The sequence below is a fragment of the Staurois parvus genome, unplaced genomic scaffold (assembly GCF_062004578.1).
Source record: "Staurois parvus isolate SC_StPar_1 unplaced genomic scaffold, SC_StPar_1.0 ptg000526l, whole genome shotgun sequence".
Lineage (NCBI taxonomy): Eukaryota > Metazoa > Chordata > Amphibia > Anura > Ranidae > Staurois > Staurois parvus.
This window is the reverse complement of record NW_028318322.1, coordinates 659,014-686,335: the sequence shown is the minus strand read 5'-3', so window position 1 is coordinate 686,335 and position 27,322 is coordinate 659,014. Positions and strand designations below refer to the sequence as shown.

The window sequence follows — 27,322 nt, the reverse complement described above, 5'->3', positions numbered from 1 at the left end:
TATATTTCTGTCCCCCTTGGTGGGAGTGGAGGTGACCCCTCTATAAGGATCTACAGTCCATACACACCCAGCACAAGGCCGGGGTCACACTACCAGACGCTTCTCGGGGCTGCAGTTCCTCTGAGCTCCACAAGGTGGGGATCTCACTTCTACCCACACAGGAAGTCTCTATGGAAGACAGTAAGTGATGTCAGGTACAGACAGGAAGTGATGTCAGGTACAGACAAGAAGTCTCTATGGGAGACAGGAAGTGATGTCAGATACAGACAGGACATTTTAGGGGAGAGGTAAATAAGGAGGAAGCAGAGAGTTGACATTCCTGGATGTGGCAGCAGAGGAGGTAATACATAGATGAACCCCTTCAGGGGGAGGAGTTGATGATAATATATTTGCCCCCAAAGCTGGCCTACATGGTTCAGTTTTATCGTTCAGCCAGCGGGATGACCATAAAAACTGAAGTGATTCCCCCATCCACACATTGGAGGTGGATGGGGGAATCCTCCCCGCTGCACTCTTGTATTCTGACAATGGGGGGACTCCTCCGCTCTCAGAATACACAGATCAGCACTGAAGCTATTGGCTGCAGCCGCTGGGGGAGTGGCTTTTATCCGGCACTGACCACACATGGATGGAAATGTGAGCGATCCCTGCTGAACCAGCTGAATTTCCATGGATCTATGGTCACCTTCAGTGACTTCCTCCCCTCCCCCTCATCTCCTTCATGATGGAAGTCATGCTGAGATCATCTCCCATTGGCTGAGCAATATTCTCATTTGTCTCTCAGCTCCTTCTTGCTATTCCTCGTCCTGCCTGTTGTTTCCTTGGATTGATTTTCTGTGTAGTGACCCCGGCTTGGTCTCTTGGATGTGCTCGTCTGTTGCTTGCCCTGACCTTTCTCCTGATTCCTGGATCTCCTCCTCATCTCTCCTCCATATCCTCTTACACAGCTTTTCTCCACACCTGCAGTGACCCTGGGGGGAGGAAACTTGGCACCAGCACACCGCCAAATCCATCCCCACCATTAGGGGCTCTGGAGACAATTGTCTGCTATTTACACTCCGTTCCTCCGCACGTCACCTGATCACATGACAGCTCACTTCCACAGATTCCGGACAGATTTCTGGATGGTAAAGGTCAAAGTTCACTCTTCAGGTTAGGAGAGGTAGGACGCACCCAGGAACTATGATTTGGTTTGCATGAGAGCCTCATATAGAAGACCCATCAAGTCTCCCCATCCAAATGTCCCTCCATCTACAGTCTATATGTCCTATGACATCACACTGACCTCACTGCCCCTCCCCCAATGTCCCTCCATCCAGAGTCAGAGAATCCTATGACATTACACTGACCTCACAGCTCCTCCCCCCAATGTCCCTCCATCCGGAGTCAGAGAATCCTATGACATCACACTGACCTCACAGCCCCTCCTCCCAATGTCCCTCCATCCAGAGTCTATATGTCCTATGACATCACACTGACCTCACAGCTCCTCCTCCCAATGTCCCTCCAGCCAGAGTCAGAGAATCCTATGACATCACACTGACCTCACAGCTCCTCCCCCCAATGCCCCTCCATCTGTTTTTTTCTGATGTTCTTGGGATGTCAGCAGGTACTTGTTATTCTCACTAGCACAGTGGGACTGTTTGTCCTGTCATATGTAATGACATCAGAACTGCTTACGCCAAGCTTTACCCTGAGTTATGTGGGGGTCCTGTGTTGAATTTTGGATCCATTTTCGATTGAACTGAATGTATATGACATTTATAGCAATTATTACGGATTCTTTTTTGAGTGACCTCCATTGCTATTTTGTAAGAAATTTGGGCTTCAAAAACGTAAGTAATCTTCCTAGGAACATATTATGATATACTGCGTTTCCATGATCCCTTTATAATTCTGTCATTTCCGTCATCCCTTTATAATTCTGTCATTTCCATGATCCCTTTATAATTCTGTCATTTCCGTCATCCCTTTATAATTCTGTCATTTCCGTCATCCCTTTATAATTCTGTCATTTCCACGATCCCTTTATAATTCTGTCATTTCCGTCATCCCTTTATAATTCTGTCATTTCCGTGATCCCTTTATAATTCTGTCATTTCTGTGATCCCTTTATAATTCTGTCATTTCCGTCATCCCTTTATAATTCTGTCATTTCCGTGATCCCTTTATAATTCTGTCATTTCTGTGATCCCTTTATAATTCTGTCATTTCCATGATCCCTTTATAATTGTGTCATTTCCATGATCCCTTTATAATTCTGTCATTTCCGTGATCCCTTTATAATTCTGTCATTTCCGTGATCCCTTTATAATTCTGTCATTTCCGTGATCCCTTTATAATTCTGTCATTTCCGTCATCCCTTTATAATTCTGTCATTTCCGTGATCCCTTTATAATTCTGTCATCTCCGTGAACCCTTTATAATTCTGTCATTTCCGTCATCCCTTTATAATTCTGTCATTTCCGTCATCCCTTTATAATTCTGTCATTTCCGTGATCCCTTTATAATTCTGTCATCTCCGTGAACCCTTTATAATTCTGTCATTTCCGTCATCCCTTTATAATTCTGTCATTTCCGTGATCCCTTTATAATTCTGTCATTTCCGTGATCCCTTTATAATTCTGTAATTTCCGTGATCCCTTTATAATTCTGTAATTTCCGTGATCCCTTTATAATTCTGTAATTTCCGTCATCCCTTTATAATTCTGTCATTTCCGTCATCCCTTTATAATTCTGTCATTTCCGTCATCCCTTTATAATTCTGTCATTTCCGTCATCCCTTTATAATTCAGTCATTTCCGTGATCCCTTTATAATTCTGTCATTTCCGTGATCCCTTTATAATTCTGTAATTTCCGTGATCCCTTTATAATTCTGTCATTTCCGTCATCCCTTTATAATTCTGTCATTTCCGTCATCCCTTTATAATTCTGTCATTTCCGTGATCCCTTTATAATTCTGTCATTTCCGTCATCCCTTTATAATTCTGTCATCTCCGTGATCCCTTTATAATTCTGTCATTTCCGTCATCCCTTTATAATTCTGTCATTTCCGTGATCCCTTTATAATTCTGTAATTTCCGTGATCCCTTTATAATTCTGTAATTTCCGTGATCCCTTTATAATTCTGTAATTTCCGTCATCCCTTTATAATTCTGTCATTTCCGTCATCCCTTTATAATTCTGTCATTTCCGTCATCCCTTTATAATTCTGTCATTTCCGTCATCCCTTTATAATTCTGTCATTTCCGTCATCCCTTTATAATTCTGTCATTTCCGTGATCCCTTTATAATTCTGTCATTTCCGTGATCCCTTTATAATTCTGTCATTTCCGTGATCCCTTTATAATTCTGTCATTTCCGTGATCCCTTTATAATTCTGTCATTTCCGTGATCCCTTTATAATTCTGTCATTTCCGTGATCCCTTTATAATTCTGTCATTTCCGTCATCCCTTTATAATTCTGTCATCTCCGTGATCCCTTTATAATTCTGTCATCTCCGTGATCCCTTTATAATTCTGTCATTTCCGTCATCCCTTTATAATTCTGTCATTTCCGTGATCCCTTTATAATTCTGTCCTTTCCATGAACTCTTTATATTTCTGTAAATTTCTTCAAGTCAGTGTTTACATACAGTGCCTATATTGTGGGAATCATTGCAGCTGTGTGTGCTACTTCCCCTACTGATGTAGTTCCCAGCCTTGCTATAACTTATGTCCATTTTGTAACCTTTATTATGATATTTATTTTGTTTCTATCTCTGTATACTCTGCTGTTGCAGCACATTGCTGTATGATCATCAATCTTTATATGTGTATGCATCCTGCTGCTGTTTCCCCTCCTGGCCTCTGGGACTGGACCCTCTATTGCTCCTTTGTTTTTTCACTGGGCTGATAAGCCGTTTGGTTGGGCCTGATGTGCGGCCGGGTGCCCGTGGTGTCCCTTGTGTATCCTTGTTAGGGTCCAAACTTCCGTGGCTTGGTAGGGACCTTCTGTCCCTCCCTGTGCAGGCCTGTGATGTAGCATGAATGGCCATAGCACGCCGGTGTCATCACTGATGGCTGGACGCGGTGACGTCACGCGTCACAACAGAGACGTGCCACACCTGGGGCACTACATAGGCCTCGGTTCACAGCCACCCAGTGCCATTCTTCCAGGGCTGTTAATCCGTACAGGTTATCAGATTTATGATCCTCGTGGCACAATCCTTATATCATGCCCTTTTGCGGTTGTGGTCGTCTCCTCGCCGGACAAGTGCGTTTGTTCCATCAATTAAGCACCAACATAAACATTTTTTGATAAGATACCTTTTTGAAATTGTTGGGATGAATAAGATATTAAATTGTTTTATCTATATTTACACCCTTAGACCTGCCTTCCAATGACTGGCTGGGCCTACTTTTTTCATACCCCCAAAGTATTTGACGGGCTGGCCCAGGTGTATTATCCTGTGGCTCTATGGTGACTGGGAGTCATCTCCTCACAGCTGGGATGTCATTGTAGTTGATGTTATGATACAAGTGACTACTCTAGGGAGGTGTTGTGTTACTTTCCTCCCCTCCCCCTCCCTTTTCCTCTTCTGTTTTTGGATAGTTGTCAGGAGTCAAAGATATACACAGTAATGTTGTGGGGGTAAAAATTTGTAAAAAACGTTTTGCGCTGCTACTAGAAAAGATGGGACTATTGGGACGCAGCGCACACCCGGCTATACCACTAACAGACAACAGACAGAACATTGATGCTGCGCTAATCACAATAATGCCGCAGATATTCCAATACAAATCATGAGATGAGAAGACAACAGAGAATACACCAGAACATCATCAGTAAATGAAGGAATATGGGAGAGAAGGGAAAGGTGAGATCATAAAAGTACAAAATGAGGACCACAGGGTGTAACAGACAATAAATCGTGACCGCGGGCAAAACGCACGGAAATGATCCGGGAGAAATAAAATAGGAACTCAATCCCAGTAATAGTGGGACATGGAGTCTGTCACAACATACATGACATAACGTGAATACAACTGATGAGAAAGTGGAGCAAAATGTGAAAAATACAAAATGAAGGGCTTAATATGAAAAGTGTACAAACCACTAATCACAGAAGAATGACAATAACAACGCACAGTGCGGCCAAACATTGTGACCGTGCGACTAAAGAGTCACCACAATGTGCATCCAAAGGCCATGTGACATAAACCGACTAATAAGTGACCATAGAAATACCATCAATAAATGTGGCAAACATATATAGAGTGCAGCTAGTATAAAAGAGGAAATGGTGATATAAACGCACAGCAACACCAAATGAATGTATTACTGAGCACCGCAAATACAATAACACAATGAAGAAATAAATAACATGTGACTAAAAAAATTTGTAAAAAAGACATAAAGTTCATGTGCAAAAATGTCCAACAAAAACACATAAAAAAGAAAACCACAACGTGGATAGGTAAGTGATTGTTGAATCCCACACCGGCTACATTGCCTCCTCACCTCTGTGCCCAGACCCCAAGGGGCCAAAAGGCTTTCAGGACACTCCCTGCAGGGGCCCTTTAAGTGGAATCCCAAATGGCGATGTAGGGATGATATCCCCTCACTGGTGGACCATACTGCTCAGCGGTGGTAATAGATCTTTCACCTTTGGACACGGAAATCCACCAGCGCACAGAACTCCTGCCAGGGGATTGTTGGACCAGAAAAAACAGCCGGCCCACAGCACTCCCAGGGAGACAAGAAAAGGTCCTTCCATAGTGTGATGTTATAAATGAATCCCATTTATTGTAGAGACAAATGAGGACTTACATGGGAACAGATCAAACAACGCACCAATCACATGTGCTGATATGGGTGTACTGGGTGTACAAATATGTCTGTGGCCGTTCATGTCAGAAATGACGTCACCACATTCCGCTCTCCGACATATGCGTTACGTCACTGTCATGTGACTTCATCAGGGACTTGCAATCAGCCACCCCTCACATCACCGGGTAAGAGGAGACTTTATTGTAAAGGAGAGAGCAGTACGGAGGATCCACCTAGATCCCCCATCATCTGATAAACACATAGAAACAATGGATTCAGTCAGTGTGTGTGTTTCCTACAGATGGATCCAGTCATGGGAACCCACCAGAGAGATGTCCCCGTCCTCTGTATTCCCAGGATTCCACACAGGAAGGTCACACCATCCCTCACCATCATCAGGTAGATGATGACAATTATTGGTAGTTGTGATTTATACACAGCATGTTTGTTACAATGAATGTTTTATTATATCTTTCAGAGTGGAATCCTCGGGGATGATAATATTGATGTTAAAGAAGAGTATAAAGAGGAGGATGAGGAGTATGGAGTGATGGAGGAGTTTTCAGAAGGACACAAGGATATGATGGAGCCACCTAATACCAGGAACCCACCAGAGAGATGTCCCCGTCCTCTGTATTCCCGGGATTCTACACAGAAAGGTCACACCATCCCTCACCATCATCAGGTAGATGAGGAACAATCACTGATAGTATCATTAGGATCTGTACATTATCTGCATTGTTACCATTGATGTCATTTTTATTATATATTCAGAGTGGAAACCTGAGAGATCCTAAAGTGGAGGTTAACAAAGAGATAAAAGAGGAGGAGGATGAGGATGGGGGGATGGAGGAGTCAGAGCTTCTAAAAGAACACAAAGATCTGTACCAGGACACCATGGTGGAGTCATCCAGCTACAGGAACCCACCAGAGAGATGTCCCCGTCCTCTGTATTCCCGGGATTCCACACAGGAAGGTCACACCATCCCTCCCCATTGCAAGGTTGGTGGGATGGAGTATCTAGAACTCGGACTGATGAAGACAATTTGTGGATTTTTTAATGTGAGTTTATAAATTACAGATGATATTTTCTCTCATTTCCTTGATTTAGAGTGGAGATCCAATCGATATAGAATTTGAGGTGAAAGCAGAAGAAGAAGAGGCGTATGTGAGGGATGATCAGCAGTCTATGGAGGAGGATGGAATAACGGGGACATTTATAGAGGAGGACACTCCTACAGAGATCAGCACAGGTGGGTCATGAACACTAAATCCATTCCTCCACCCATACTGCTCACTGATTGGTCCAGAGTAGGGCGGGGACTGGGTGATATCAGCCTGTAATCCCCTGGTCACTTTCCTGAGCTGTGTTCCCCGTCCTGTATTCCTGGATTTCTCTCGGATAATCTTCCTTCTCTGTGCTGCAGACACAATTTATGTATCTAGACTGGATTTATGGAGGTTCTGGGGTTCAGCTGGCAGAAAAATGTTGATTTTCACCATAGACGTTGCTTGACTTGGCATTTGGGTCTTGGACCTTCTTTCCCATGCCCTGGTCTTGCAAAATCTCTGACAGAGCAATTCTTCCAGTCTTTTGACCCAGACAACTGACCCTTGCCCTTATGTCCCTTTTTCTGTTGCAGATTTCCACACTAACACACGGACATCCCACCACTTAGGACCCACTGCTGCTGCAAACAGCATCCAGCCAGACTCCCTGCCCACGTTTCCTCCCATGGCACCCCCAAGGGGGCAAAAAGGCCAGGCTTCCAGGGGGAGCCATGGTGCCAGGGGGGACACTGGGCCACACCTTGGCCATGATGCCAGGGGAGCTACTGGGGCCCAGGGGTCCATTAGGGCTAGGGTGGACCAGAGGTCTGACTGTGGTGTGAAGGGGTCACAAACTGGTGGCAGAAGGGGCCAGTCTTCCTTCAGAAAAGCGGAAGCTAAGTTGAGGACCTCACCTGGGGCTGCTGTATCCCCTTTGAGCCCAGGAGAAGGGACATCAAGGGGAGGCAGAAGGTCCCAGGCCCAATCCCAGCCCAATTTTCCACCCTTCTCCCATGATGAGATCTGGGCCATGGTGGCTGCTTATGTAGAACGGGCTGAATGCATCTCGGGGCCCAGGTCCTACCGCAGCGGTAAGGCAGCAAAGGACCGTCTGTGGAAGGAAATCACGGTGGCCGTAAATGCAGTGGGCAGGATGGCACGCCGGTACCCCAAGAATGTGAAGAAGCATATGCGTGATCTGAGGTGGAATTTAAAGGAGAAGCTGACTCTGTGGGCTCGGCAGGGACATGTTACAAGGCATGGGGTGGACCCTGACCATCTGCAGGAACTGTCTCAGGCAGAACGGGCACTTCTGCCAATCATTGGTCTCAACGCGATTTTTGGGGTGACGGCTCATGAAGATACTGATGACTGGCAGAGTGGTAAGTACACTACACATGTCCATATTGTGTCTTCAAAGTTGTGTTATCTTTTTAACATTTAACATTTGTTTATTTTGTCTTGTGTTGCAGCCAGTCCCGAGGCAGGGGCAGCCCCAGCCAGCCCATCAGAGGACAAGCCAGATCACGCATACGCTGATCCAGAGGTGTTCCCTCCTGGTAAGCACTCATTGGGAATGCACCCCGTAATGTTGAACAGACTGCTAGAACATCAATCATCTCACATGTCAATGTCCTATTCACAGCACAACATCAGCAGGAGGAGGAGGAGCGGCTCCCCCCACTGCAGCCAGGAATGGAGGAAGATCTGGGTATGTATTAATGTGCTTGTCTACAACAATCATAATCACTCAGGATGAGCCAATGAGCATCCTCTTAGGAATGCAGAACAAACCAATGCTAAACTCTGTGTGAACACAAATATATCTCCACAACACGCTGCATTTCTTTGGGGTTCCTCACTGTATTGCACTCAAACCCCTAGAGAAATCCGTGTGGAAAACTGTTACCGCACAGAAATGTGTCTAATCCCTGCCAAATGTCCTGGGACCAGTTTCCCCGGACCAAGAAAAGCAGGTAACCCCACCAAACCAAATGGGGGAATTAACTGATGAGGGCAATAAAGTTCCAAACATCACTAACTAGCTGACATCTCCTGAGCGTTCCAAATCAGACTCGCCCTCGCAACTTCACAAGTTCTCCCAGACACAAAAACATTCCATGCATGTAAACACATACATGTAATCTGACCGACGTCAACATGCTCAACTCTGACAGTCCCAGAATATCCAATGTGTTTGGTGTTTAGTGACATCATATATCATGCCTGCTCAATATACAGGAAATGATCCACTACAGGGACCCATCACCTCCCAATCGTGCCGCTCACCTTCAGGTTTGAGCCACACAAAGGGAAGGTCAAACACACTTTGGTCACCACTATGGGTGGCAGAACTGGCAACATTCCTCCACTTCACTTGGAATCAGTAAGTCTCATTTTAAGGTCTCCAGGCAAATCCTTGTTAAAAATAAAGCCTAAAAGAGCTCATGATTGTTTACATTTCCATTCAATGAGTTTATTGGCCCCCTTAAGGATGCTGATTTCCAGAGTAGTGTTTAACCACTTGTCACCTGCACTGTAGCTGTCATTTGGCTACAGTCCGGGGAGGGCGTCCTATGACACGCTCTCCCACAGGCCCCTGGGGGTGCACACCCAGCCATCTCAGGGGTCGCTGTGTCCTACGGACACAGCTGATCACATGATGTGGTAAAAGGCCAATCACAGCGGCCTTTTACCACGTGATCACGGCAGATCACTGGTAAATGCAGTTGCCGGTTATCAGCTGCACTTTCCTCGCGCTGTCACAGTGTGAGGAAAGTACTGCAGATAACCGACAATTGGCAGAGAACAGATCAGCACCGATCACCAGGGCACTGATTATCAGAGCCCAGCAGTGCTGCCAGTCAGTGCCCATCATTGGTGCAGATCAGTGCTGCCTATCCATGCCACCTCATCGACACACATCAGTGAAGGAGAAAAATGACCTGTTTGAAAAAGAGAAACAAAGACAAAAACTTTTTAATTTCAAATTTTTAACTTTTTTTGTTTATAGTACAAAAAACAAAACACCCATCAGAGATTAAATACCACCAGAAGCAACCACTATTTGTGTGAATAAAATGATAACAATGTCATATGGGTACAGTGTTGCATGACCGCAATTGTCATTCAAAGTGTGACAGCGCTGAAAGGTGAAAATTGTCCGGGGCAGGAAGGGGGTCTAAGTGCCCGGTAGGCAAGTGGTTAAAAAAGCCGTGCTGACACTGCAGGCAGTAATGTCTAGTGGGCCCCTCTCCTGACATGTGATCTGGGACTTCAGCATAGGAAAACTTGAGGTCAACATCAAGAAATGTAGCTGCTCACCCAATTGTCAAGTTCCAAGTCACGGCGACCATTCTCCTATTGCTCCAAATGTAGAGGCCAAATCAAATACATACCAAGACTGAGTATTCTTGGGGCCATTTTCCCGAAGCCCAAAAACCCAACCAGATCCAAATAATATAACACAAACAATTTAATTTTCCTGATTCCAGGAAAAGGGTCAAATCATTTTACAGTGCCCCTCCCCCCAAAAAAAACTGGAACCTAACTAAAGATTTGGGCCTCTCATGTAAACTTGGGGCCAATAATTAGCCTGCTTGAGTTTTGCACATCACATGACTAGCAGGAAGATCTATTCCTTTGTCAGACTTATCCACCGAGAATCTCAGGATTGAAGTCACCTAAAGCCCAAAAGGCATCATAAAGACTAATCTATTGTTCATTGACAAATACACTATATTGCCAACACTGCTGGGATGACTTCCTTTCCACACACATGAACTTGAATGGCATCCCAGTCTTAGTCCGTAGGGTTCAATATTGAGTAGTCCCGCCCTTTGTAGCTCAAACAGCTTCCAATCATCTGGAAAGGCTGTTTAATGTTTTCAGATACAAGATCAAGTAACTCTGAGATTGCCACACGAGTTCATTATTTTCTTTTTCACATTGAGTTTGCAGGAGGTCTGCGGTTTAAAAGTGATTAAAGGAGTTTTGGATGCATTGCTCTTGGTCTCTTCAGATCAACAGTTATATCATCAATTCTTTTGGGTGCATTTACATGCGTTTGGCTTTGGAAATATTTTGGGGAACATTTATATTTGATTCGACCCATTTTTTTCCCTGGGTGACCCTTCTATAACCTATTGAATCCTTTTTGGAATGTTGCCTTTACAACAAACGTTATATATTTTGCTTTAATGTTTGAAGCCCATGGTCAAAATGGCTGCAGTAGCCTATGGGCATAATGGAGCCATCCTAACACATCTGCCTCCTTGTTTGGCAGGAAAGGTGGCCCCTTATTCTTGTGGCCCCTGCTCCTGAGCCTTACCATGGCTCTTTCTACTCCCTACCAGTCTCTTGGGCTGTGGCTGCCAGTGTTCTATTTGTCTGGATAAACTGGAGTGAAGAACATATCAATGAGCAATCCCTCAAACCTTGGTCACAAATGTCACATCATACATACAGCCTGTGACGGAAGCGTAGGCGGAACAGAACACACGGAGGATGATAAACACACAACGTTTTATTGAAGTAGGAGAGACACTCAATCAGGGTAACAAGGGTAGCAGGCGGGTACCCAAAAAGGGGGAAGGAGTCCAAACAGTGATAATCCGGCCCACGATAGGTCAATTCAGGTAGCGATAATCCGAGCATTCAGTGGGGCAGTCCAGGTAGCTACAATAATCCAGGCACACAATAGGGGCAGTTCAGGCAAGTATTAATCCGGGTACACAATAGGGGCAGTTCAGGCAAGTATTAATCCGGGTACACAATAGGGGCAGTTCAGGCAAGTATTACTCCGGGTACACAATAGGGGCAGTTCAGGCAAGTATTAATCCGGGTACACAATAGGGGCAGTTCACACAAGTATTAATCCGGGTACACAATAGGGGCAGTTCAGGCAAGTATTACTCCGGGTGCACAATAGGGGCAGTTCAGGCAAGTATTAATCCGGGTACACAATAGGGCAGTTCAGGCAAGTATTAATCCGGGTGCACAATGGGGCAGTTCAGGCAAGTATTAATCCGGGTACACAATAGGGGCAGTTCAGGCAACTATTAATCCGGGTGCACAATAGGGGCAGTTCAGGCAAGTATTAATCCGGGTGCACAATGGGGCAGTTCAGGCAAGTATTAATCCGGGTGCACAATGGGGCAGTTCAGGCAAGTATTACTCCGGGTACACAATAGGGGCAGTTCAGGCAAGTATTACTCCGGGTACACAATAGGGGCCGTTCAAGCAAGCAATAGTTCAGGTATTCAATGGGGCAGTCCAGGCAAGGGGCATAGGGGTGTTCCACAGGGCAGTCTGGGCAAGGATAATATAGGAATTCAATGCGGTAGTCCAGGCAAGGGGAAATATGGGCATACAATGGGGCAGTCCAGGCAAGGGAAATATGGGCGTACAATGGGGCAGTCCAGACAGGGGTGATATGGGTACACCATAAGACAGTCTGGGCAAGGGCAATGGGGTGCACAATAAGGATAGTTCCACACTCTGCCACATGCGGCTTGTAGGGGCACTCACAGCAGGAAGTTTTCAGGGGCAACCAGCAAACAATGTGCAGGAACACTCACGGTTCAGGGACCCTCACATTGGTCAGCTTTCCAGGGACAGCAGCGATCAGTAGACAGGGACCCTCACAGCAATCAGCAGCAGGGTCAGCTTTCCAGGGACAACCAGCGATCAGCAGACAGGGTCAGCTTTCCAGGATCAACAGCGAGGGTCTTAGCTGTGGGGTCTGTCCTCAGCTCACACCTCACACAGCGCTTCTCTCAAGAGCAGGGGACCAACAGCTCATGGGTCTTCAGAGGGTTGTGTGTCTTGGCCGCAGCTTCAAGACTACACAGGCAATATAGGACTACAAGTCCCAGCAGTGCACAAAGCAAAGCACAGTTCAATGGATCTCCTAGTTAGGGCTCGGCCAGGAGGGGCTCTGACATCCTCTCTCTAGCTCTCTCATTCATCAAGAGATTGCATGGCCCTTTCAATTGTCCAAGCCCCAAACTCCCAGTGAGAACTGGTCTGGTCTGGTCGGGCCTTTCACAGCCACAAAAGACCATGCTGTCTGCACTCCCTGCTGAGATCAATCCCATTTCCCACCTCCTGCGGGGCACAAGAACTCCAAATTGTAGACAAAGCAGACAAGCTAACTGTTTGGCCACAAACAAAACACAAAAATAAAAGAATATTTCTGCTGTCCGTCACACAGCCTAACTAGTATCTGTTACTAATTATCATCTTGAACTCTATTTGCAGATCATCTTTTGCCCCTGGAGGCCGCAGCTGTTGGAGTGGGAGAGGAATCTACATCTGATGTTGGGGTACAGGAACTGCTGTAATGGGGTGGGGGATGTACAAATGCATGCTGAATGTGTATTTGGGAAATGTCATGCATTGTTTTTTTTGTTTTGTGGTGCAGGGAAGTTCAGGCACTCCAAACTTGTGTGAAATGCCGTCACCTCCACCTGAGTTGCCTGAACCTCCGGTAAGAGATGCTAAAGATGTTCTCCCTAATGAGTCACCCATTTAGAGTATAACTCCGTTCCTGGCTGGGCAGGACTTGGCAACATGATGTGTAACTTACTTTTTTCGAATCCTTGCTTAGTCAGGAGCTGGAGGGTGTGATGTGCATGTGACAAATCAGCAGGAAGGGATCAGTCTGGGGAAAGATGCCAAACCATTCATTTCAGTCAAATGTTCATCCAGTGTAATTTGTCAGGGAAAGGCATTCACCAATACCTGGTCCTAGGGGTGGGACAAGAACATGAACTAGTGTTTGGTGCAGGGGCGGACTGACAACTCATGGGGCCCCGGGTCAACAGGGGATCATGGGGACCCTGTGTGCTCGCTCACCCTCAAACCACACCCAAAAAAGCCTATGAAAGGTACCAGGGACATTTCATGGGGCCCCCTACTGACCCCAGCAGTGCCCGAGTTCCCCAATGGTCAGTCCGCCCCAGGTTTGGTGTCAAATGAGCCCCCTGTCATGCTGTGTGTTAAACGCGCTTTCTTTTTTTTGTTTGTTTCTCCTTGCAGCCAACATTGGATGCAGCTGGTTCAGCACCCCGTCCACCTGGACCCAGCCGCCTTCGCAAGCTTGGGGAAAGGCTGTCGTTCAACATGGAAAGATTATGGGAGCAAAGGAGGCTTTCTAATGCATCCAATAATATAGAAAGGTTACTGGGGCTCCAACATGAAACCCTGCTTGGACTTGTCACCGCGGTCAGGGAGCAGACTACAGCGCTGCAGGACCTTAGTCATGATATCCGGGCCTTATGTCAAGCAGGGGCTGAACAAAATGCACCTTCGGCCAGAGGCTCCCAACCCCTGTGCAGTAGTAGTTTGGGGTCAATGCCAAGGTTGCCACAGAGTTTCCCTGTAGAAAGTGCCGGGGAAGCAGCAGAGGAACAAGTCTTGGAGGTGCCGAATCTGGAACTACCCACTCTGGAGCAGCCCCCTCAAGAAACCCCACCCGAAGACCAGTATGCCTCCTTCCCTATGGATCCCTCTTTTGCACCTTCCTCACACTCCACTTTGCCCCTTGACCACACCCCCACTTTCACACCCCCTCCCCTTGTTTCTACATGCTCCTCCTCTCAATCCCGTTTCCACCCTTACCTTCCACATCCTGCCCACTCTCCTCAGCCCTCAAATGCCCCTCCCCACATTCTCCCTGTCTTCCATTCCCCCCATTCAACCTCTCCCCCAGCCCTCCCTCCCCACCACTCTTTCCAAGCCCCTCCACACACTGTACCCCCCCAACCCTCACACCCACCCCCTCTGCAGCAACAGCCTCCTCCTCCCCATTAATTTTGTATGTTTTCTGTAATAAACATTATTTGGAAAGTAGCAGAACGTGTCTTTCAAATTGTCAGAAATGCATTTGGGGTAATAATGGAGGCTTGGTCATGTCGGGAATCCAACACAGGCGCTTTTCTGAGTATGGCTACCAATAATTCCAAATAGCGAACACTAAAAAAGCAGCACTTCAGAAAGAAAACTAAAAGGTGACCCTTCCAGAGGCATTGGTGGTTAGACTCTTTGGCCTTTCTGCTGTTTTCACCTGGTGGTCTGTCCTGCAAATAGTTTTAGCTGTTCCCCATCACACAAGTTCTCTGGCACATGTAGCGGTTGGCCATTATCTGCTAACCATTTGGCTGTCCCAAGGGAGCTTAGAATTATCAGTGGACTCTGTGGGCAAGGCTAACGTTCCCCAATATGGGAACACACAATATTGCAGCTTGTTCTCTAAGTGTCGGCTAGCTTTTGTCTTTTTGGGGTGCTGATTTTGGCCAAGACTCCTGCATGGAACACTCACCTCCCCCAGAGACTGACACTGCTGTCCAAATATGTTCCCTGTGCTACTTCATTGACACACACTATACAAGAAGTGTGTAATATCCAGGACACCAGGCGTGACACCAGGACACAACTTACACACAGTAAGCCTGCCAAGGAATGCCAGAGACACAGAAAAGTTGGGAGATAAGAAGAAGGCCTTCTGTTGTTTGGACTATCATTATGCTGGACTAACTGGACCCAGACTAAGTTTGCTTTACACCCCGTGTAACATCTTGCCCTGAGATTGGTTGGGGAGCATAGGATCTTTAGCTGCCTGATTCTAGACGTGTGTGCCTATGGAATTTATGTGCCCAGTGGACACTTGTTCCTCACTTCATTCCCTCCCCACCTCTTGTTGCCAAAACACTGACATGTGAATGAGCAACAAGTTGGATCCAAGTGGTATGTGTGGAGCAGATAGACAATTTGCCCATTAGGGCCCCTTCTTTTCTGGGGGACATTGCATGTAACTGGTCTCATCCATAACTGATAGTCCATCCAAGAGCAGCTTTCAAGTCATGTGACTTCTGTGTAATGCCAATCCCAACTAGAGATGAGGTGATGGGAGACATCTTGACAGAGTTGGGCCACAGGATCCCCCCACACATTGTCTACTTGGCTGCACCCCCTTTTGTCAGTCTGCACAACTACACACCACCAAGCTATGTAGAAGTCCCTGGATGGAATGAAGAGCTACTCCAAACGTGAACAATGTAACGTGAATGGAGTGTTCTGTGTAAACTGTTGCAGCATTTCACAAGAGGAAGCAAACCAAGATTGGGAGTAGCTGCAGACAGCAAGCAGACAACTTCAATCTTTATGTATCCCAGCTTAGGATTGAAGGAGCTGGTTTACCTCTCGGAAACATGCAATCCTATCTGCTACAGTCCTAAAGCTGGACTTGCCAGAAAACACTTCGTTTGGACATTACCAGAAATTCCAGGTAAGCAAGATTGTCCAGTGCAGCTGGACCTAGCAGAGTCCTGCAATGCTTTAGGGACATGCAGATCAGCTCCAACTGCAATGAAGAAGATTGCCGACCTGCAAAGGCTGAAGAAGACACAACACAGGGCACTGTCCAAGAGAAATAGAACATTTATTACCAACAATCAATAGAAAACTATAAAACATCATAAAAAATTGTAACTAAACTAAAATTGCTGCCTGAAATAGTCTCCAAGGCTGGGCTGGTCCTCGTCTGGTTCCACCTCCAGGGCTTGCTCCAGGGCCTGGATCCAGCGGCACATCCAGCCCAGGAGGCCACGAATGTCTGGATTGGGGAACAATGTAGAAAAAGCCAAACAAAATGTATTATCTGTAATAAAAAAGAAGACAGACTTGCTTCACACAACAACAGCATGCAATGCTTGTCTACCTTTGTCCATTATCCTGAAAGCACTCTATGCTGTTGTCACCTCATAATTGGAACATAGAACTTACATTTCTTGCCTGGATGATATCATGGCCCAAGGAGTGAGCTTGGAATCCTTAGTCCTAGATTACCCGCTTCCCACCCGCAATGTACTGTGGCCAGGCGGCAGCTACAGGCAAAGCAATGTACTTGTACATCACTCTGGCTGTACTAACACAGGAGGCACACCACACACCCGAGCCGGCACACAGCGCTCGCCTCCCCCGACTGCTGTGTCTGGTGGATACAGGGGAATGAAGATCCCAGTGATTGTGACCCGGTGATCATGTGATCTCTAGGTGATCCAATGTAAGCAGCTGTTATGAATCAATCTCATTCATAACAGCTCTGCTTCTCCTCCTAGTGAGCTATGATTGGCCCACAGCTGTCACATGATACATGGGTCCAATCACAGCACCCTGTACCATGTGACCAGCTCCAGCCAATCACAGATCACAATCTTGAGCTGTCAAAAAGCTAACTCACTGATGACAGTTGATGAATGAGTTCGGTTCTGACAGCAAGCTTTGCATTGCAGGAGAAATGACCATTATTTCTCCTGCAAAGAAAAGTGTGGAAACAAAATCCCTGATCACCCCCCTCCCCCCCACAGTAGTACAATGGTTACTATGGTAACATCCTACTATTCTGATACAAGTATTAAAAAATAAAGTTAAATACCATATTGAGAATTTTGTTTTAAATTTTTCTTAAGGTTTTTTTTTTACCTACTTACCAACCACTTACCTGCATTTTGTGGGCGAGCAGCAGCTCTTGGCAAAGTGACGTAATCTGCATTGCTTCCAGTGTCAATGCGCCTGCACCCCCCACTGCCCCCCCGGTCGGTCCAGGGAGAGAAGAGAGAACACGGCACCGAGTAAAAGCACCACTACATTGTACACACACAGGTTAGATTAGCACATTTAACCCTTTGATGGCCCCGTCACCCAGCCAGTGCCATTAGTACAGTGTCAGTATATAGAATGTTTCACTGATCACTGTATTCCTGCCACTAGTGACATCAGATAGTGTCAGGGTCAGTAAGCCCCTCCCAGCCAGGGTCAGCTGGCGTTAGATTGGCCGCACACTGTCGCACTCACGCTATAGGTCGCTGATCACTGCCATTACTAGTATAGTGTTTGTACGGATCAATATATTGATCATGAACAGAACTATACTAGTGCCGGCTTTGTATAGTGTCCCCAATACTCAGTGTTAGCCGGATCGGCCCGGTCACTGCCAGCACTAGTGTTCAGCCCCTCCACTGTTCTTCACAGAAGATTTGTACCAATTGTGGGCCAAGGCAATTTATACCCCACAATACATGGCCGCCCCCCAAATTCAGCTCTTGTCACACAATTCACATGGAACTCTATCACCGTTTATGAAATTAAAACTTATTGGGCCGAACCCTCAACATGGACATTACAGAAAAGAATGAATTGCAGTCATATTGGTCCGCAGACCCGATTCATCGTATGTCCGTGTTCTCTGCTGGTACATATATGTCCAACATGGACCAGCAATGTACTGGAACGTCGCTGGACTTGGAGTGGTTATACCGGGAGGATGCTTGCAGCTACAGGCATCATTCTAGTGCTGGTTTATTAGCTGGTGGGTGGCTTTCATGTAAAAGTAATCCTAGTGGCCAATTAGCTGCAGAATTGTTTTTATGATCATTTTAAATGATTTCCTATAGCAGCAAATCTGATGAGATGAATGAAGTGGGTGTAAAGTGGAAGCAGTGGATGTGCAGGGAGCAGCATCTTGAGCACAAAGCACTTTATGTTGTGGATGATTTGCACACGGTTCAGTTTCCTTCATTTATTGATAAACCCCATAGGACCAATGAAGTGGGTGTAAAGTGGAAGCAGTGGATGTGCAGAGAATAGGATTTGGAGCCCCGAGCTCTTTATCTCTGAATGTCTCCACATATTTGTAGTGTATTTGTGATGATTTCTGTGCACACACAATAGGACAGCGCTGTGACACATAATGCTCTTCTAGATGACAGGGAATCCTTCCCTTTGTTACAGCAGCAGTCCGCTAGAAGGTTTTTGTAGGTTTGGAGTTGTTACACATAGCGCGGGTTTTATCCATTTATAGTGATGACATCATTGCCCAAATCTGGGGGTCACCAGCCATTTCCACCCTTTACTCCCAGCTGGGGGGCTTTGTATCCATATACCAGATGTTCTACAGGACTAAATCTGCAATCAATGTTACTGCAAAATCAAAGGGGCCAAAACCCCTCCCCCGAGGAGTCCTATATTTCTGTCCCCCTTGGTGGGAGTGGAGGTGACCCCTCTATAAGGATCTACAGTCCATACACACCCAGCACAAGGCCGGTGTAGCGGCAAGATGAGTCCCCCATGAAGATGTGTGTCCCGGACACATCTGCACATGTTACAGTTTCAGTCACAATCAATCGATTACTAAACTGCTGCATCCGACCTTCTTGAATTAACCCTTCATGGCAATTTCTTACTTTTGTTAACTAGTTAATTCATAATTATAATAATCATAAAATTTAATAATAATTAATTTCTTAGATGTGGCAGTTCTGTGCTATGGATGGTGATCGGCGATCATCTGCTGCTGCCAAAAACCGTGACATGCGCAGATGCATCAGAGACACACATCTTCATGGGGGAACTCATCTTGCCGCTACTCCGGGGTCACACTACCAGACGCTTCTCGGGGCTGCAGTTCCTCTGAGCTCCACAAGGTGGGGATCTCACTTCTACCCAGACAGGAAGTCTCTATGAAAGACAGACAGGAAGTGATGTCATGTACAGACAGGAAGTGAGGTTAGGTACAGACAGGAAGTGATGTCAGGTACAGACAGGAAGTTCCATGAATGAGGAAGTAGAGAGGAGACATTCCTGGATCTGGCGGCAGAGGAGGTAATACGTAGATGAACCCCTTCAGGGGGAGGAGTTGATGATAATATATTTGCTCCCAAAGCTGGCCTACATGGTTCAGTTTTATCGTTCAGCCAGCGGGATGACCATAAAAACTGAAGTGATTCCCCCATCCACACATTGGAGGTGGATGAGGGAATCCTCCCCGCTGCACTCTTGTATTCTAACAATGGGGGGAATCCTCTGCTCTCAGAATACACGGATCAGCACTGAAGCTATTGGCTATAGCCGCTGGGGGAGTGGCTTTTATCCGGCAGTGGCCACAAATGGATGGAAATGTGAGCGATCCCTGCTGAACCAGCTGAATTTCCATGGATCTATGGTCACCTTCAGTGACTTCCTCCCCTCCCCCTCATCTCCTTCATGATGGAAGTCATGCTGAGATCATCTCCCATTGGCTGAGCAATATTCTCATTTGTCTCTCAGCTCCTTCTTGCTATTCCTCGTCCTGCCTGTTGTTTCCTTGGATTGATTTTCTGTGTAGTGACCCCGGCTTGGTCTCTTGGATGCGCTCGTCTGTTGCTTGCCCTGACCTTTCTCCTGATTCCTGGATCTCCTCCTCATCTCTCCTCCATATCCTCTTACACAGCTTTTCTCCACACCTGCAGTGACCCTGGGGGGAGGAAACTTGGCACCAGCACGCCGCCAAATCCATCCCCACCATTAGGGGCTCTGGAGACAATTGTCTGCTATTTACACTCCGTTCCTCCGCACGTCACCTGATCACATGACAGCTTACTTCCACAGATTCCGGACAGATTTCTGGATGGTAAAGGTCAAAGTTCACTCCTCAGTTTAGGAGAGGTAGGACGCACCCAGGAACAAGGATTTGGTTTATAGGGGAGCCTCATATAGAGGACCCCTCAAATCTCCCCATCCAAATGACCCCCCATCCAGAGTCTATATGTCCTATGACATCACACTGACCTCACAGCTCCTCCTCCCAATGTCCCTCCATCCAGAGTCAGAGAATCCTATGACATCACACTGACCCCACAACTCCTCCTCCCATTGTCCCTCCATCCAGAGTCAGAGAATCCTATGACATCACACTGACCTCACAGCTCCTCCTCCCAATGTCCCTCCATTCAGAGTCAGAGAATCCTATGACATCACACTGACCTCACAGCTCCTCCCCCCAATGTCCCTTCATCTGACATTTTTCTGATGCTCTTAGGATGTGGGGCCCCTTGGTATCCTCACATGTAAAGTGGGACTGTTGGTCCTGCGTTGTATGTAATGACATCAGAATGCTGCAACAAGCCTATACCCTGCGTAGTGTGGGGGTCCTGTGGGGGGAATTATACTTCAGCCTGAAGTGGGGCTTTAATAAAATGGAGACCTGAATGGAGAGGTGAGGAGGATTCTGGGAATATCATTTGATGTGACTCTTTGTGTTCAGATGTAGAGTTTTCCTCCTGTGAAGTCTGGAGATCATATGACATCACATTGCCTCCACCTCCCTCCCTGATAGAAGAGAGAAAGAAGAAGAAGATTCTAGAAGTCACCAGAGAGATCACTGAGCTGCTGACAGGAGAGGTGAGCGGTGCCGGGAATTCTGGGACATTCTCCAGTAACAGACAAGGGATGTGTCTGGATGGTGACTGTATCATTGTGTGTGTCAGGTTCCTATAAGGTGTCAGGGTGTCACTGTCTATTTCTCCATGGAGGAGTGGGAGTATTTAGAAGGACACAAGGATCTCTACAAGGACGTCATGATGGACAATCAGCCGCCCCTCACATCACCGGGTAAGAGGAGACTTTATTGTAAAGGAGAGAGCAGTACGGAGGATCCACCTAGATCCCCCATCATCTGATAAACACATAGAAACAATGGATTCAGTCAGTGTGTGTGTTTCCTACAGATGGATCCAGTCATGGGAACCCACCAGAGAGATGTCCCCGTCCTCTGTATTCCCGGGATTCCACACAGGAAGGTCACACCATCCCTCACCATCATCAGGTAGATGATGACAATTATTGGTAGTTGTGATTTATACACAGCATGTTTGTTACAATGAATGTTTTATTATATCTTTCAGAGTGGAATCCTCGGGGATGAGAATATTGATGTTAAAGAAGAGTATAAAGAGGAGGATGAGGAGTATGGAGTGATGGAGGAGTTTTCAGAAGGACACAAGGATATGATGGAGCCACCTAATACCAGGAACCCCCCAGAGAGATGTCCCCGTTCTCTGTATTCCCGGGATTCCACACAGGAAGGTCACACCATCCCTCACCATTACAAGGTTGGTGGGGTGGAGAATCTAGAGCATGGACTTGTAAAGGTGATGTGTTGATATTTTCTGTGAATTAATATATTTTATAGATGATATGAAAGTTTTAATTGATGTCACAATATTAAAGCTTATATTTTACAGATGTTATTGCTGATCTGTTTCTTGATTTAGAGTGGAGATCCAATCGATATAGAATTTGAGGTGAAATCAGAAGAAGAAGAGGCGTATGTGAGGGATGATCAGCAGTCTATGGAGGAGGATGGAATAACGGGGACATTTATAGAGGAGGACACTCCTACAGAGATCAGCACAGGTGGGTCATGAACACTAAATCCATTCCTCCACCCATACTGCTCACTGATTGGTCCAGAGTAGGGCGGGGACTGGGTGATATCAGCCTGTAATACCCTGGTCACTTTCCTGAGCTGTGTTCCCCGTCCTGTATTCCTGGATTTCTCTCGGATAATCTTCCTTCTCTGTGCTGCAGACACAATTTATGTCTCTAGACTGGATTTATGGAGGTTCTGGGGTTCAGCTGGCAGCATAATGTTTTTCAGCACAAGCGATACTAGACCTAGGCACCTGGGGTGTGTGTCTTGGGTGTTCTTCCCCATGTCCGGGTCTAGTAAGATCTCTGACAGAACAATCCTCCCAGGGTTCCTTGCTCTGTGTTCTGCTGGCTGTGCCGGGTGGAGGGATATGTCTGTAGTGTCTCAGACCCAAGTCACTGAGTGCAGTCTCAGGAGATGGGAGGCAGCGATGTGGGATCTCTGCAACTTGTCTACAGTAAACATTTAAACTTCCACTGATTACTGAATACCAATATTATGAGTCCTGACCCTTATACTGTATAATTTATATTGTACATTACATACTCCTGACTTCAGGATCAGTCCAGTCTCCATCTTGGTTGTTCTTCCCCCATCTTCACTCTCTGACCTCTGGTGGGGCTCAGCCCCGCTGTTCTTCATGACTAAATCATGGACTAAATAAGGAAGTGCAGTACTTCTTGTGTTGGGAAGATGGCGATGAGTGATAGAGGGGGTGGGGACCCTCGTCCTATAATCCCCTCATCACTGTCCCTCCTATAAAAGACAGTTCTGGTCTTTTATAGGAGCTGCCTGATGTGGGCGGAGTCCTGGTTTGGGGGAACCAATCAGCTCCTGTCTAGTTATCCTCTTTGTCTTTGTATTTTAGTCCATGGCCGGGAGATGAGGAAAACCTCCGAGGATTGTCTCACTTTGTCTCCAGACTGGAAAGTAGAAGATGAGGACATCACACAGTCTAGTCCAGGAGAAAACCCGGCTCCCTCCAATGTCCATCCGGCACCACCCAGTGTAGATGGACCATCGGATTCCTCGTATCCTGAGGCACCTCAAACTGTGCGGGACCGGGCTGGCCTTCCAACAGGGAAGAGCTTTTCCTGTACTGAGTGCGGGAAGGGTTTCCGTTCTAAATCCTATCTTAATGTGCATAAAAGATCTCACACGGGGGAGAAGCCGTATTCCTGTCCTGAGTGCGGGAAATGTTTTTCACAAAAATCAAGTCTTGTCATACATGAAAGGTCTCACACAGGTGAGAAGCCGTATTCCTGTTCTGAGTGCTGGAAATGTTTTTCAGTGAAGTCCCATCTTTACACACATCAGAGATATCACACAGGGGAGAAGCCGTATTCTTGTCCTGAGTGTGGAAAATGTTTTTCAGAAAAGTCCCATCTTTACGAACATCAGAGAACTCACACGGGATTGAAGCCGTATTCCTGTCCTGAGTGCGGGAAATGTTTTTCAGTGAAGTCCAGTTTTAACAAACATCAGAAATCTCACACGGGGGAGAAGCCATATTTCTGTCCTGAGTGCGGGAAACGTTTTTCATTTAAGTCCCATTTTTACAGACATCAAAGATCTCACACGGGGGAGAAGCCATATTCCTGTCCTGAGTGTGGAAAATGTTTTTCATATTCGTCCAGTCTTTTCAGACATCAGAGATCTCACACGGGGAGAAGCTATTTTCCTGTCCTGAGTGAGGGAAATGTTCCTCACTGAAGTCCTGTCTTTGTGTACATCAGGTATTATAACGGGGTAGACAGATCAGACAGAGGTCAGTACTTTTTGGGGGGTGGAATGGGGAAAGATGGGGGGAGGGCTATGGCAGATGATAAGAAGGTTCCCATGTTACAAACAACCAGTGGAATTGGTACCATTTGTATACAAATGAAAAATACACAAAATCCGTGTGAACAATGTGTCAGTGAATGGACAAGGTGTCAGTGAATGGACAAGGTGTCAGTGAATGGACAAGGTGTCAGTGAATGGACAAGCTGTCAGTGAATGAAAGTGTTTGTTCCCCAATGCCAGAAGTGTGCCCAGCACAATAGGTGAGTTGGAAGGTTTGGTGCATGAAGAGAACTAGGATTGAATTGGTATTGCTGAATCTTGGCTTCATTCCTCACATGACTGGGCCATTCATATTCCTGGCTAGGTTCTCTTTCGGAGAGACGGGGGAAATAGGAAAGGTGGTGGTGTCTGTCTCTATGTGAGAAGTGATCTCAGAGCGAGTGTGAAAGAGGACCTAGTTGATGGAGAGTGTGATGAGGCTGAAGTATTATGGGTGGAACTGCACATGGGGGGGCAGTACTACAAAGGTCATCATTGGAGTTTGTTATAGGCCTCCCAGTGTTAATGAGGAGGTGGAGACTCAGCTCCTCCCACAGATGGAAAGGGCTGCAAGGGCAGCAGTGACCATAACATGATTTCATTTATTGTTAGCTGTAGCTAGCACATAAGGGAAAAATAAAAACAACTTTAAGAGAGCTAATTTTCTAAGGCTGAGAGCTGCTCTCCAAGACTTAGACTGGGAGGGAATATTGGCATCGATGAACACAACACAGAAATGGGAGTTCTTCATAAAGACTGTATGTGACCACACTGCAAAATATATTCCCATGGGCAACAAGTATAAAAGGCTACAAATCCAACCTATGTGGCTTACGGCCAAAGTTACAAAAGCGATAGATAATAAGAAAAGAGCTTTTATTAAATATAACAATGAAGGAACGCGATCATCGTTTACACATTACAAAGAATAGAACAGAATATGCAAAAAGGAAATAAAGGCACAAAAACTGAAAACAAACGACAGAAAGATATCAGGACGACCCCAAAACATTCCTCCAATATATGAATAGTAGAAAGGTCCGGTCCCAGCATGTAGGCCCTTTACAGAACCATCTAGAGGGGGTGACTGGGGACAAAGAGGATTTCATACATTGTCCTTCTTTCTTCAGCTCTGTGTATACAAAGGAGCATGGGGGGCTCTTGTCCATAATGGGGGGTGGTACTGACACCCCCCAGATGATCCACATTGTCTCACAATTGATATGATCCAGAAATATTATAGAATAGAATAAAGGTGAATAAAGCCCGTGGACCGGCTGGCATACACCCACTGGGCCTTAGAGGAGAGAAGTGGTGGTGGTTGTGGTATACTTGGACAGAGGAGTGACGGTGAACGTGGTATACTTGGACAGAAGGGTGGCTGTAGTCGTGGTATAATTAGACAGAGAGGTGGACGTGGTATACTTGGACAGAGGGGTGGCGGTGGATGTGGTATACTTGGACAGAGGAGTGGAGGTGGACGTGGTATACTTGGACAGAGGGGTGGCAGTGGACGTGGTATACTTGGACAGAGGGGTGGCTGTAGTCGTGGTATAATTAGACAGAGAGGTGGATGTATTATACTTTGACAGAGGGGTGTGGTGGACGTGGTATACTTGGACATAAGGGTGGCTGTGGAGGTGGTATACTTGGACAGAAGGGTGCCTGTGGACGTGGTATACTTGGACAGAGGGGTGGCGGTGGATGTGGTATACTTGAACAGAGGGGTGGCGGTGGACGTGGTATAATTGGACAGTGGGGTGGCGGTGGACGTGGTATACTTGGACAGAGGGGTGGCGGTGGATGTGGTATACTTGGACAGAGGGGTGGCGGTGGATGTGGTATACTTGGACAGAGGGGTGGCGGTGGATGTGGTATACTTGGACAGAGGGGGGGCGGTGGACGTGGTATAATTGGACAGAGGGGTGGCGGTGGACGTGGTATACTTGGACAGAGGGGTGGCGGTGGATGTGGTATACTTGGACAGAGGGGGGGCGGTGGACGTGGTATACTTGGACAGAGGGGTGGCGGTGGATGTGGTATACTTGGACAGAGGGGGGGGCGGTGGACGTGGTATACTTGGACAGAGGGGTGGCGGTGGATGTGGTATACTCGGACAGAGGGGTGGCAGTGGACGTGGTATACTTGGACAGAGGGGTGGTGGTGGACGTGGTATACTTGGACACAGTTCCCCACACACGGCTAATGTGTAAGTCTATGGGATGGAAAAATCAGAATGTAAATGGATAGAAAACTGGCTAAAATATCATATTCAGAGAGTAGTGGTTAATGATTCATACTCTGAATGGTCTGGGGGTGTCAGTGGGGGACCCCAAGGTTCGGTGTTATTAGTGGGGTACCCCAAGGTTCAGGGTTATTAGTGGGGTACCCCAAGGTTCAGGGTTATTAGTGGGGTACCCCAAGGTTCGGTGTTATTAGTGGGGTACCCCAGGGTTCAGTGTTATTAGTGGGGTACCCCAAGGTTCAGTGTTATTAGTGGGGTACCCCAAGGTTCAGTGTTATTAGTGGGGTACCCCAAGGTTCAGTGTTATTAGTGGGGTTCTCTGTAAGAAATCACATTTATGATTCGGCACTTATATTGATGGCAAGCTTGCAAAATATTTGTTTTTTATGATTAGTCATAATTAATATGTGTGAATGGTCTTCTGACAAATGGTAGTATTAGTATTCTTCAGATATAACTGAGACTGAAAAATATGAATAAGTTAAGCTGAGACAGTAACATAAGACAGGAGTTAGCTGACCAGCTATCCAGCTGAAGGCTGAGTATTCTATATTTCGGTGTAGCTGGTTATACGTCTCTGGTAGTAAAATGTCAGAGGTATTAGAAGTGACTTGTTATTACATAATGTATTTAATAGTATCTGTGTGTATTTAGTATACGTCTCTAACATTGATACATATATAGATTAGTGATTATACATTGATATGTTGTAAAGATATGTTCTTAAGTTATATTATCATTTATATATGAATAGCTGAGGTGACATCATCAGCTTATAGTATTATGTACATCACATCTGTACCTGTCCATCAAACATCACATATATAGCATCCCCTTCCTTGTATGAAATGGCTTTGCCAAGCAGTAATAATGTCCATAGAAGGTATTAAGATCGCTAGCTATGACGCTGTTCCTATATAAAAGGTCCATAAGGGACAGTTGGAAACGCTAACACTGACACTCTTGTATACACATCCACGTCTGAGAAGCTGCAACAGGTGCATGCTGCAAGATCCTCACTTCCGTCTACTTCCGGCTTCTTCCCAAAAGACATGAGAAGGACAAGAACATGGAGAACTGCACATGGCCAGGACAGCCATGACAAATAATGGTGACTTATCTTTACACTTCTGCTTGATA

General features: G+C 46.3%; 2 protein-coding genes across 2 annotated transcripts in view; both read left to right on the top strand.

The window, feature by feature from the left end:
* The window catches only part of LOC149451665 (uncharacterized), a 215,653-nt gene extending 189,930 nt beyond the window's left edge, over positions 1 to 25,723 (top strand). Inside the window, exons 2-4 of the mRNA XM_089690360.1 lie at positions 21,587 to 21,793; positions 21,956 to 22,097; positions 22,982 to 25,723. Of these exons, the coding sequence (XP_089546486.1) occupies positions 21,587 to 21,793; positions 21,956 to 22,097; positions 22,982 to 23,826 (1,194 nt within the window). The 3' untranslated portion in view covers positions 23,827 to 25,723. The remainder of the gene's footprint in view (positions 1 to 21,586; positions 21,794 to 21,955; positions 22,098 to 22,981) is intronic.
* On the top strand, positions 4,843 to 14,678 carry LOC149451666 (uncharacterized). Its single transcript, XM_089690349.1, has 9 exons — positions 4,843 to 4,860; positions 6,588 to 6,815; positions 6,925 to 7,066; positions 7,457 to 8,245; positions 8,336 to 8,422; positions 8,509 to 8,574; positions 13,125 to 13,189; positions 13,288 to 13,353; positions 13,905 to 14,678. The coding sequence occupies exons 1-9, from the start codon at positions 4,843 to 4,845 to the stop codon at positions 14,676 to 14,678; spliced, it is 2,235 nt and encodes a 744-aa protein (XP_089546475.1).
* Positions 25,724 to 27,322: the final 1,599 nt, after the last annotated feature.